General features: G+C 45.4%; 3 protein-coding genes across 4 annotated transcripts; 1 reads left to right on the forward strand and 2 right to left on the reverse strand.

Moving 5' to 3' along the window:
• The first annotated feature begins 6376 nt into the window (after window positions 1-6376).
• Window positions 6377-7406, forward strand: LOC117584426. Its single transcript, XM_034273322.1, has 2 exons — window positions 6377-6658; window positions 6712-7406. Exons 1-2 carry the CDS (start codon window positions 6481-6483, stop codon window positions 7287-7289), a joined length of 756 nt encoding a protein of 251 aa, XP_034129213.1. The 5' UTR covers window positions 6377-6480; the 3' UTR covers window positions 7290-7406.
• On the reverse strand, window positions 7302-9011 carry LOC117584425 (uncharacterized protein At4g17910). 2 transcript variants are annotated; one of them, XM_034273321.1, is made up of 3 exons: window positions 8996-9011; window positions 8042-8937; window positions 7302-7979 (listed from the first exon to the last, which is right to left on the reverse strand). In XM_034273321.1, exons 2-3 carry the CDS (start codon window positions 8931-8933, stop codon window positions 7351-7353), a joined length of 1521 nt encoding a protein of 506 aa, XP_034129212.1. In that variant the 5' UTR covers window positions 8934-8937; window positions 8996-9011; the 3' UTR covers window positions 7302-7350. The 2 variants fall into 2 exon arrangements, with proteins under 2 accessions (XP_034129212.1, XP_034129211.1); XM_034273320.1 differs by having other exon boundaries at window positions 8042-8998.
• A 249-nt stretch (window positions 9012-9260) lies between these two features.
• Window positions 9261-11314, reverse strand: LOC117584403 (EGF domain-specific O-linked N-acetylglucosamine transferase). The gene is made up of 3 exons (XM_034273266.1): window positions 10076-11314; window positions 9803-10014; window positions 9261-9746 (listed from the first exon to the last, which is right to left on the reverse strand). Exons 1-3 carry the CDS (start codon window positions 11036-11038, stop codon window positions 9353-9355), a joined length of 1569 nt encoding a protein of 522 aa, XP_034129157.1. The 5' UTR covers window positions 11039-11314; the 3' UTR covers window positions 9261-9352.
• Window positions 11315-11521: the final 207 nt, after the last annotated feature.

The raw sequence follows: 11521 nt of genomic DNA on the forward strand, positions 1-11521 counted from the left end.
CATATGCAAATTTTTTGGCCCGGCCCACTTGCACACGACCAACAAAATTCTCTGATTTCTTTTGAGCATCATGAAGGGCCAAATAGGCCTGGTTATTTGCCAGATTAATGGTTATTCTGTAGACGTTCAATCTCAGCGATTGTTTGCTCTCATCTGGTCTTATTGCTTTATTGCTTTGCCAGCGGCATCAGAACATCAGAACCATCAACGATTACCCCCCGGCTTATGCTTATCAACACTGAATATCGGTAATGGTTGATTTTTGTTGAATAAAAACTAGTGAATCTGTTAATACAAGATAATCAAACCTCTGAGACACATACTTTAGAAAATCTAGAAAACGTACCTGCAGAAATATTTATATGCGCATCATCTTTTAGGGGGCAGTGGTTTTTGCTTTTCAAATTCATTTCAAATACTTAGTTTCATTTACAACTAATTTCTTTTATTGATAACAAAATAATCACATTATTTTCCAACTAAGATTCAAAACAATGCCGTCGTAGTTATAAAAACAATTTGATATTCATAGTGTGTACTCGTAAATCGATATGGATTGATATGATGTTGCTATGATATTCTTTAGGTTCATTGTTGGAGATATAGATATAGTCCGAATTTGTCTAAAGAATACGCTGATATCGGCGATAGCAGGCCAACTCCACGCTCCAGGCCACGGGTATCTGGAGCCGCTGACTGGTGCCACACCTCCGCCAGCTCCGTCGGCAAAGCTGCCACAGGGAACGTGCTCCCATCTTGATGGATGTGTATGTCCTCCTCCTGGTTCTTGGTATTTTTGTGGTGCTAACTCCTCTTCCCGTCCGATGCCTGGGCGTCGCTTGTGGTTTGTGTGTGGCGCCAGTGGATGGGCCCGTGCTTTTATAGCCACCGCCACCGAGACGGAGCTTTCCAGCGCGCCCAACTCAATGCACCCCAACGCCCGAAACTTTCGTGTTGAGTTCCAAGCGTCGAGTGTTGAGTTTCCCCCACGCAACGGCGAACGGCAAACGGCGAACGGCAACAATTGTAGCTGCCTAATTGGGTGTATATAGATATATGTACTTGTGCAGCATAGGTAAACAGATGTCGCTGTGCGAGTATATACACGGCTCTTCGGGCATTCGTGTGTGTGTGTGTGTGTGTGTGTGTGTGACCTTAGGCACACAAGGACAGCACTGAAAAGGAGGAGCCACGACTTGATATCGCAATGGCTGCCCAAAAATATTCACTGAGCTCGCATAAAATTAAATGAAAATAAAATAATTCTCTCCCTGTCTCTGACCCGTTCGTTGCTTGCTCTAATCCTTTCATGCCTGTGAGTAAGTGATTAAAGCCATTAACGAAATTATCAGGGATTATAAAGATTTGTTCCCAGCCCAGCCCAGCCCCAACCGGAAACGGAACTCCATCGCAGCGGGTGCTCTTGGCTGAAAGACAATGCAATTTACCGTAATCCAGGGGCTTCAATTAATGGAGTGTCGACGTCGCTCGCTCTTAAAAGGGGTTGTAACCCAACCCCATTGGCAGTATGCCGAATGGAATAGAGCGGGGCTGTTCTTTATCTATTTCTTGTACCGATTCCCATTGCTGACGTCAATAGCCAACACCTTCCATCCCATCCCGTTCCATCTATTCCACGCTCTGTACTTGGCGTCACCAAGGACATCGTTTTTTATGAGCTTTTTTGGCATTCTTCCCTTTTTTGTGTGGGCCTCATATCAAATGCTGCATTTTTCACCATTTGGAATGTCAGACTGTCAAGTTGTGTTGTAAAAAATGAGTAGCATTCGCTCACGATACTGACCCGCAGACGTGAAAGGTCAAAAAAATATAAAAAAAATACTCCAGCTGAAAGTCAAGGAACGGACAAAGTGAAATAATTAATCAAATTTTATATCTGAAGCGAAGCTTTTCCGAGCGCAGCGTGCCTGATGTAAATGGGAAAAATGAGAATCAAGTGAAATCAACAAATGCTTACACTTTTGTATTCAGAAGTTAGTCCTTCTAAGCTTTGAATGAGGTACAACTATTCTGGTCCATAAAAACTCTTATTCGACCACTCTTAGAGACTAATTCATAGATACATAATAAAATTCAATTAAAAGAATATGTAAATACATATATGCTCTTCCAAAGATTTAAGCGGTAACTTCTTTGTGCTATCAAAAAGGTTTTAATACATGTATGTACGTAGGCAAACGTACAACTTCTCAATCAATCGTAGCTAAGTATTTCCATCCCTCCAAATATACAAAGCAGGCGTGGCCACTTCATCGTCTGAACATCTCCCGGACAACCAGAAGGGAGCAATGATTTCCACCGCCCAATTTTCGGGCAACTTCATGACGCTAAATTAACTGGCAGATATTTCTATTAGCTCTTCGGAATGAATGCCTAGGCAATTTACGCTTAATATATGCATGATGCTGTCCGCCCGATAACACTCGAAGAATGCCAGGTCTGGGAGTGGGAGGGTTGGCTGCGGTCCAGGTTGTTGGGACAACGCCGTCGCCCCTGTTGATGCTCGTATCTCTGTGTCTATGCATCTCTATCTCTGTGCGCCACGTGGAAAACTTTTGTCTTTTAACTTTGGCATTTTTCTCTAAATGAATTTAATGACTTGGAAACGCTGGCTGATTGTGAACTTTCATTCTGGTACTGGTGCAAGACTGTCTGAGTACTTTGATTATTCGAAACAAAAAATGTTGTAAGACAGATTTGGTATTCAATTTGAATGCTTTTTATCAGGAAATACACTCCAATGAAATACTTACTCTTACGTCCTCATTCAGTTTGGGATCTTAAGTTGTAGTTAATCTCATATTTATTTAGCTGTTGCCTGTTGCATAGTCGTCCGATATTCCAGATTCTAATATGCAACAAATCTTAGAAAAAGTTACTATCAGATATCAGTGTTATAATAGTTTCCCTTGGGAAAATAATTTGTATCCAAATCGGCTGCGGATATCTTCTGCCTATATCTTTCCTCTTCTGTGGCATTCAAGGCATTCCAGACATATGCAAGAGACGAAAGCCTCAGAGACCTGGCCAAAACAATTGCCAGTGAGCTGGCTAGGACTCGGGGAACTCCCCAAGTACCTTTTCACACATGAGCGCCCAGAAGCTGGCTGGCTGGATAGAACAGAATAGAACACAACAGACGTTGGTGGATGGGTGAGTGAGGAGGGCTGTTTGGCCTCTCCTCCCAGAGGAGAGCTGTTGTTGTAAATCACAAAGTGAAACCGAAACCGTTAACGTGTTGCGGTTACGGTGCTGACTCTGTCGTGTGGCAAAAAGGGACACGCAGAAAATCAGAAGAAAAAGAGCCGAGAAGAACTGAGGCAAGTCATTCCATTTGTGCGGCTTTATTAAATGCGCCACAGGGGAGGGTAGGGGAGGGAAGTCAGAGTTGGGTTAGGCAACGTTGGGGGGCAATGTCCTGTCTCGGATTTTTTATTGCGATTTTTTCGCAATGTTTTGGGTCTTTGTGTGAGTTTATCAAACTCCTTACATTTGTTTTCCTGCAAACTGGGGGAAGTGCCGCCCTGCCTCGGCCGACAGCAAACTTTTCTTATTTAATGATTGCTTTTAGAGAGCACAATCGATGGGGGGAAAACCAGAGGCCTGGTTTCGCATTTCAACATGAGAAATGTGAAATTGTTCCAATTCCTTATTTTTTTGTTGTTATTCCTTCTTCCGCCCTGCTCGCATGGCCCAAGATTTGTCAATTCTTTGACACAATGATGCATAACGTTATCTGAGATTTGCGGACTAAAAAAAACAACATCACCCACAACGAAATCAGATTTTGAGAATTAATCTTCTTAATGTTCTGGGGTCCCATAGCCTCGAGTACTAAGTAGAATGCTTAGACCTTGAAATCACTTAATGCGATTGCCTCAAGGCGTTGTACTTTCAAAACGGCTCGCTAATTGCTGCACTCTGCTGTGAGCTGTCTGCTGTATGCACCTTGACGACGGGTAACTAGGAGACGAGACCCAATGCACTCTGGACGGGATGGATAATCACATCAGCTTTCGCACGATTTAACAGCAACGCAATTTTGACGAGAACTAGACGCCGGCCGCGTCCGTTCATATGGCAACCGATTGTCTGCTCCTGCATGTCCATCTACAGCTGACACTTTTCGTACACGGGTTTTCGTGCTGCATAAATGACTGACTGTAGAATGCACTTTCCGGCGCATAACAATATCTACTAATGTAATGAAAGTCTCTGAACCACAACTACAACTCGAGGACTAAACAAAGATATAAAAGGTATTCTATAGTTATGTACCGAAGCCGAAATACTCCGACTGTCACGCTCGACTTGTCTCATTCCGTTTTGCTCAACACTTTTTTGGCCTCGCATTGATTGCCGGAGAATTGCGCAATTTCGCTCCCTAAAAGCATTTCAGAATTGTGCACAATGATATTCGTATAAGGGGAAGGAGGCTGGAGTGGTGCTTCTGTGGCCCGCTGCCATGACGCATAAGCTGCGATAAAAACTGTTGTTCGATAAGCATTTTGTTTGCCCTAAGATGGGAGTTGTTATGGAGTCTGTCGTCCCCCCCCCCCCAGCATAAGTCATGAACTCTTGTACAGCGAGAGAGAGAGAGAGCTCAATCAGGAAGGAGCGTTTGGGGAAGCCATATCAAATCAATAACTTTGAAAAGTTCAATGGAAATGCTAACAGGAGTACAAGAATGCTTTATGCATGGCATGTGATATCAAGGAAGAATTATATTTTGATATTTTTCTACATTTATTTTATTATAATACAATTAATTCAAAGCAAACTTTCATAGGTTCGAAACGGATGCGCTTGCCCCTTTGTGACTTCCCTTAGAATGTCCCCAAATGCATGCTCGGCAAAGTAAGTTACGATTTCCTATTTTTTGGACTGGCATTTGAATGCCTGGCTCCAGGCTTAGTCTCACCCACTCGCCCTCTACTAACATTCTTTCAAATATGCCCAGGCACACACAGTCATAATATTCATTATGAACGGCTTAAGCGATTTCCCCTGGGCCCATGCTAAGCCTCTTCACAGTGATTGCAGCTCCCATCCCGAACCCCAACCTACTCCCAAGACCACCCCCAACATGCACACACATGGAGACACTCATGCATATGCACAGATATATATATATCCATCAGTTCTACATATATTTTTTTATGAAAGCCCTTTTGAATGGAATCCGATTTGAGGCAGTGCAAAAAAATTACTTGTCAGCAAATTGGCAGCCCGAAATACAAAACGTAGAGCAGAGCAGAGCAGAGGAAAACCAATTCTCGGCCTGATTGTTGGCCACATCAATCAGATGGATCCATCCCCTCCTTTGGGCTGTCATGTTTTACATACAACCGAAAATGAGCGGAAAACATGAAAATAATAATTAACGTTCATAATTCTGGTCTGCCCGGTACGTGAATGCTCCGAATGGACATCATTGTTAGAGCTTTTGCCTCCTGCTCCGCCTTCTTTTTGCTAATGAAAATAATCTGTCATCAAAGCCGAAAAGCCACCCCATGTGCGAACAGGTGTGCAGGGCGGGCCCCCTTCATATCCACAGCCTGTACGTATGACTCCCAACTATTAACTCAGCATAAATTGTGGGCGTGTGAGAGAAGGGTTGAGACTCAGAGAGGGTCTATGATTGCTGGGCGGAAATTGCATTTGTGCGGGTCCAAATCAGATAAGATTCAGCGACGACGTCCTTCGCCAGGATATGACATTAAAAGCGCATCAAAGCCACGACTGATTCCAGCCAGAACCAGAAGTTACTCATCCAGAGTCTTCAGGGTCGGAAACTGTTGCCGTAATTACATTGGAGGCGGCGGACAAAAAAAAAACCAGAAGAAATTCGATACGAGTGTGGCCAGGCCGAAGATGGGATACTCTAAACGAGCATTAAAACTCTTAAAATGAAAATGAATGAAAATTCAGAGACTATTTCTCCGTGTGAATGTTTCCCCGAAGCATCAACTTGTCTATAAAAATAGGTAAATGGTAGCAGGACTCTTTTTCAACGGCACTTAATTCCCCATAAGTTATGTGACATAACCGAAACACCCTAAATTGCCATTTTCCGCCTAGAATAAGAAGCTCTTTCCTGGTCATTTGCGCCCCGACGGGCACATTTTCCCCCTTAAGGCTCAGCCTTGATTTGGCCTTTGTTTGCGCCATTAAATTAAATATCCCTGCCCAGTAGCTCGACCTTTGACTGTATGCTCATCCCATTCTTGGCTCAATGCAAGCAATTTCTGTCATTTCCTTAATAGAAATCTTATCTTTTGTGACGCCCCTCGGCCTGAGCCTAAGCCGGATATCGCACCTTTGACATCTGCCCTTTGCCATCTGACGGAGCGGAGCAGGCCGTGCCCAGTATACATCGATAACTGACTTTAGAAAAAGTATTTTAGGAAATCATGAAATAAATTTCAGTTTTTTTTACACTAAAAACGAAGAAATTTGATGAGCGACATGAGCTGTGATTGCGGTTCAACGTTACAGTTCAAGAAGACACCTCAGGCGCCGCTGTACGATTTACTGGGTCCCTACCCAGATGAGATCATCATGTCAACGCTGGATCGTATTCTATACTATTCAGGGGCTACTAAGGTCATCCGAATGCTGGCCATGTCTGGTTGCGGTAGGTGCTGGGATCTCTAGACCTATTTCTTATGAGTACTCAACGATTTACAGACCCAGGAGATAGCACGACCGCCCCGACCAGCTGCGACTCCGTTAAAAGTTCCGTTTGTCCATCTACCTCGGCCATAACCTGCTGCTCTCGTCCTCCCAGCTGCAGTAGTCATCGGAGTGTTCCGTCAACTCGCTGCATGCCGAAGCCACCCTGCATCAAGATGTCCAGCAAAAAGCCAGCCTGCTGCGATCGCTCCACCTCCTGTTGCCCAAGCCGACCGTCTCCGCGTGTGGACTTTGCCAATCCCGTGGATGAGTGCGAGCCGCGTAGCAAAGGCGGCCAATGTCTGCTCGGCGAACGCATTAAGGAGTCGCTGTCAGCCTGCCCCTTAACCTGTGAGCGACTGAAGTCGAAGCTTTCGATAGGCGCCAAAGTGTCACCGTTCAACACACAAAAGTGGCTGTGGACGAGACTTGTCAGCGTAGAGGATGGCTACTTGGTGTACGAAGTATACAAGGATTCCAATGCGGACCTGGACCCCAGATCACAGATCGTCGGCCAGGGATCGCCTGTAATAATATTTCTGGTCTTGCCGAATGGCTATATTATGCCGTTTGAGTCCATCTCCACGGACTAGTGAATTATCCAATTTTACGTTTGCGAAAATATTATTTATTAACAGATTTGTGGGCCATCTTCTAAGCGATTCTTATACGCTTTTTAAGCATAATAAAGACCATCGTTGAACAGACTAGCATGTAGGCGAGCAGAATGAACACGCACTCAACAGTTGTGCGGTTATTGGGGTTGAAAAATATGTTGCACATTCCCGTGAGGAAGTTGGACAGCAGGAAGTAGATCAAACCATTCATGTTTAGGCTCTCCACATAGGTGGGCAGGGAACCGATAGTTTCCTTGTGACCATCCCCAAATGTCGGACGCGCCTGCACAAAAGCCAACTCAAAGAAGTACGCAGAGATGAGAATGATTACCACGGAGACGGCCGAAGTCCAAATCACATATCCAAAGTTGAACGTGACGCGAGCTATGCCGAAGAGGTAGGCACTGAGGAAGACCACAATCCAGAGAGCAACAGCTACCAGGAGGAGACGCTTCAGCTTTGAGCACAATTGCTTGTAGTTCAGATGATCCTGGGAAGTGTACCACTTGGAGAAGTAAATGCTGAGCAGGTATAGGGCGACGCAGCCGGGTAAGGAGCTCAGGCCTTCTTTGTTGGAGCTCAAGAAGCCAATGCGCGGCAGCGTATCCGACATCACATAATCGCATAGACCCAATTGCAGAACGAGCTCGTGAATAGAGAGAATGCCTGAGAGAATGACAGAGGAAAAACATTAGAAATGTAGCATAAACATTCTCAAACGTACCTACCCAAAGCCAATCCCAACAGCTGCACATCAGAGCTAGCCAAAAGACTGAACAGAGTGCCAAATAGTTTGGTCAGTCCGAGGATGAAAAATGCGTTCATGTGCAGCCCATACTCGTGCACATCCTGGACATAGTTGATCTGCGATATAACGATGGTGCGTGCCAGACCCAGTAGCAGCAAAGGAACCACCGCTCTCGGCAACTTCTTCAAGTCGCCGAAATTCCGGGCCCGATGCGACACCAAGCCCATTGTGACGACAAAAAAGCCAATGCCCAAGTCCATTAAAGAGGCGCCAAACGTTCGACTCTTGCGGAACCGGAATGGAAATGCCGGAAAGTCCACTGCGAGGATGGCAACACCCGTTCCACAGTTGCAAACGGCCCTGAGCAGGGTGAAGACCAGAGGACGCTTTCCGACCTCATACTTTGCGTTTTTCAAGCCAAGCGCTTGCCGTGGACGGAGATACCATATGAGGCCCACGGTAACCGCTATGGAGTACAAGTGGAGGAAATCATTGCACACCATGAAGAAAATAAGAGTTGGTATGGCGACAAGCATGTACTCCAGAAGAAATCGGCGCATCGACAGCCTCGGCAGGTGTGCGCAGAGCATGCGAGAAAGCACGAATCCCAGCAGCACTGGAAGCGATGTAATAAGGCTATCCACACTTTCTTTTATTGAGTTCCATGACTTTTTATTCGTTACTAATACCTCTTGATCCATGTCTAAATATTGCTCCATTGTTCCCAACGACTTGCAAGTGCCTTGCCCCAAGTAATTTTGGAATATGTGAAGGGGCGCTGACAGATAGCACTTTGCCGATGTGTTACAGGCGTCATAGAAAAAGTTTGAATCAGAGCCAACGACAGGCGATGGTGGGCTGGGCCAGCTCATGATACTATAAACGTAATAAGATTGATTATAAGGGCAAATTTACAAACAATTATCACATTTACACAAAATATAAACAAAGTTTGCAGCAACAGTGTGACCGAGGAGTTATTGAATATACCGACAGACCATCGGAAATATACCGAAAATTCCTTTTAATTTTCAAAATATACAGTTGAAAGTTATATTTTTCGAATCAGATAGTAAATTTAATATTAAAAGCTAGCTATGTAGTTCATTCCTTTCTTATTTCCAACCATTACTACTCCTTTGCAATTTGTAACAATTGATATTTTCATCAGTTAGCTTCTGAACGTTTGCCCCTTATGCTCGGTCACACTCGTCTTAATTTAAATAATACCGTTTTATTTTTTGGGTAAAGCAAATTATTAAAATAAATGCAATTGGATCACAAAAAGGAACTACAGCTCGTTGTGCTGCGGCATACGACTCTCTAGCCTATCTGACATATCTTGCGGAAAGTCTTTATGGGAGCGCACTTCGCTGGCCGATTCGGAAACTAAGTGCAAAAATTCCTCTACATCAAAGCGATAGTTTGTGAATTTAGCATGTGCGCCGCCTTCTGGATGATGTCCCTCGTCTTGAGGGAAGACCAGCTCCCGCTGCTCCCAGGTGCGATAGCGAACACCCCGCAACCGAGCCAGATCTCTATAGCAATTGGGGTCCTCACAATTGTACAGCTCAAAAATGCATGCCCAGTTGGGCAGGAAGAGCAGGTGCGTCAGTCCAGCGCCATGCATTCCAATTAGAATGTCTGTATTTCGTGTGATGGCCAGCTGATCAGTGAAGGAGAGCCTGGAAAGAATTAACAGCTGCCAACAAAATCACAATTTATATTTCAAGTTTGTTACCGCTCATAGGAGACGCGCTGAACCAAGTAGTCCTCATTCTTTTCCAGCTCCGACAGAAGTTCCAGCTCGTTCAGCACCTGACGATATTTTGTGCGTCGCGAAAGATATGTGATTCGTAATCTGCGTTGTGGCGGTTTGAACGGAATCTGGAGGCGATGCAAAATGAACTCGGAGAAGGCGCGAAACAAGCCGCTATTCGAGCAGCCTTGGATCTGTAAGAATCAGTGTATCAGTAGAGTATATACATCCACATGGATCAAATTCTTGTCTTACTATTGGCGTATTATAGAACAGCCCAAAGATCATGCGGGGCAGCAGCGGCAGCACGACATTCCGGAAACAAACACGCTTTCCCTCCAAATCACTCAAAGTCCAAACCTCTCGCTGGGAGAAGGCCTTGAACGTATCCCGGAACGGCGAGTCGTATGGATATGTCTCCCATATCAGTATCTGTACATCGGTGTTAAAGGCGGCCGGATGAGACTGGTTTACAAAAAGCGAAGCATACAAGTTGAAGAAGTCGCAGAAATGGTGATACATGTTGTAAGTGGCATCGATTTTCATGATGAAAGTGGGCGTATTCACGACCAGGTCGCACAAGTCACTCTCCAGTACAGGCATCGGCAAGACTTCAAAGTTTCGCAGCTCGGGACCCCACGACTGCAGGGCCGATCCAATGTGATCCATTTCTGCCGAGAGACGCGTTCGATTCAAATCGCAGTGGCCCAGCAGTTGACCAGGACTCAGCACATCCATGTGGTAGCGAATGCGCTCCTCTCGCTGGGCCACGTCGCGGAGATCGAAGAGAAGATTGCGTCCCCGGCAGAAGCGGAGATATCGGGTGCACTCCAAGGAAGAGTCGGTAAGGTACTTTGGCATGCACATTGGAGTGAGCTCCATCAACTGCTGCTGTATGTAGCCAAAGTCAGCCTGATAGTAGAAGGTCTGCACCTGGGCCTCTTTGCTGCGCGCCCATCCAGTGTGATCGCCGGCACATTGGGGATTCTGGAAGCGTGCTTCAGCACTGCAATCCCGCTCGTGGCCCCAGCAGGCGGACGAGGTCGATCTGATCGTGGCATTCGACGGCAATTTGTGTTTCAGTTTGGGAAATGTGTTGAGGTAGCGTATGAGATGATCGGACGGCAGATTCGGCAAAGACAACGTGTGCTTTGCGTCCGGGTTTGTTTGGGCCACGGCCAGAGACAGCAGCCCGTTGAGTATTAGCAGATGCAGCATAACTTTAAGTACTTCGTTGCTGGTTTCGATGTCTAAGCGCAAACTTTCGCGACTCGATTTCACAGCCAGTTCCACATCGAGAGCATCTTGAACTGCATTTCACGGCCAACAAAGGCAGCGGCTCAGTTTGATGATCTCACTCGGCACAGCTTCGTCGCGGCTGCGCAGCGTTAATGGATAAGATGATTATGATTAAGTTAATTCAACAGCAGCTGCCGCTGTCCATCATAGTGATGAAGAACACGGCAGAAAACCTGCTTCCACGACCAAAACAACTGTTTATAGTGGGAGTTGCCAGATCTAATGAGAAAAATGAGCACTTCAGCCTTTTTCAAGCTAGTTCTGGCTATTTTTCAATGGAACTACCTATCTTGCCCACTAGCACCTTAAGTACTTTAACTGGTGCAAAACATGCAAGCAAAACAGACAACTCTGTTTGTGATAATAGCTATTTTTCTTCTGAGTAGCTGGTATTTTGTATTT

This window comes from Drosophila guanche, unplaced genomic scaffold (assembly GCF_900245975.1).
Source record: "Drosophila guanche unplaced genomic scaffold, DGUA_6, whole genome shotgun sequence".
NCBI classification, from domain to species: domain Eukaryota; kingdom Metazoa; phylum Arthropoda; class Insecta; order Diptera; family Drosophilidae; genus Drosophila; species Drosophila guanche.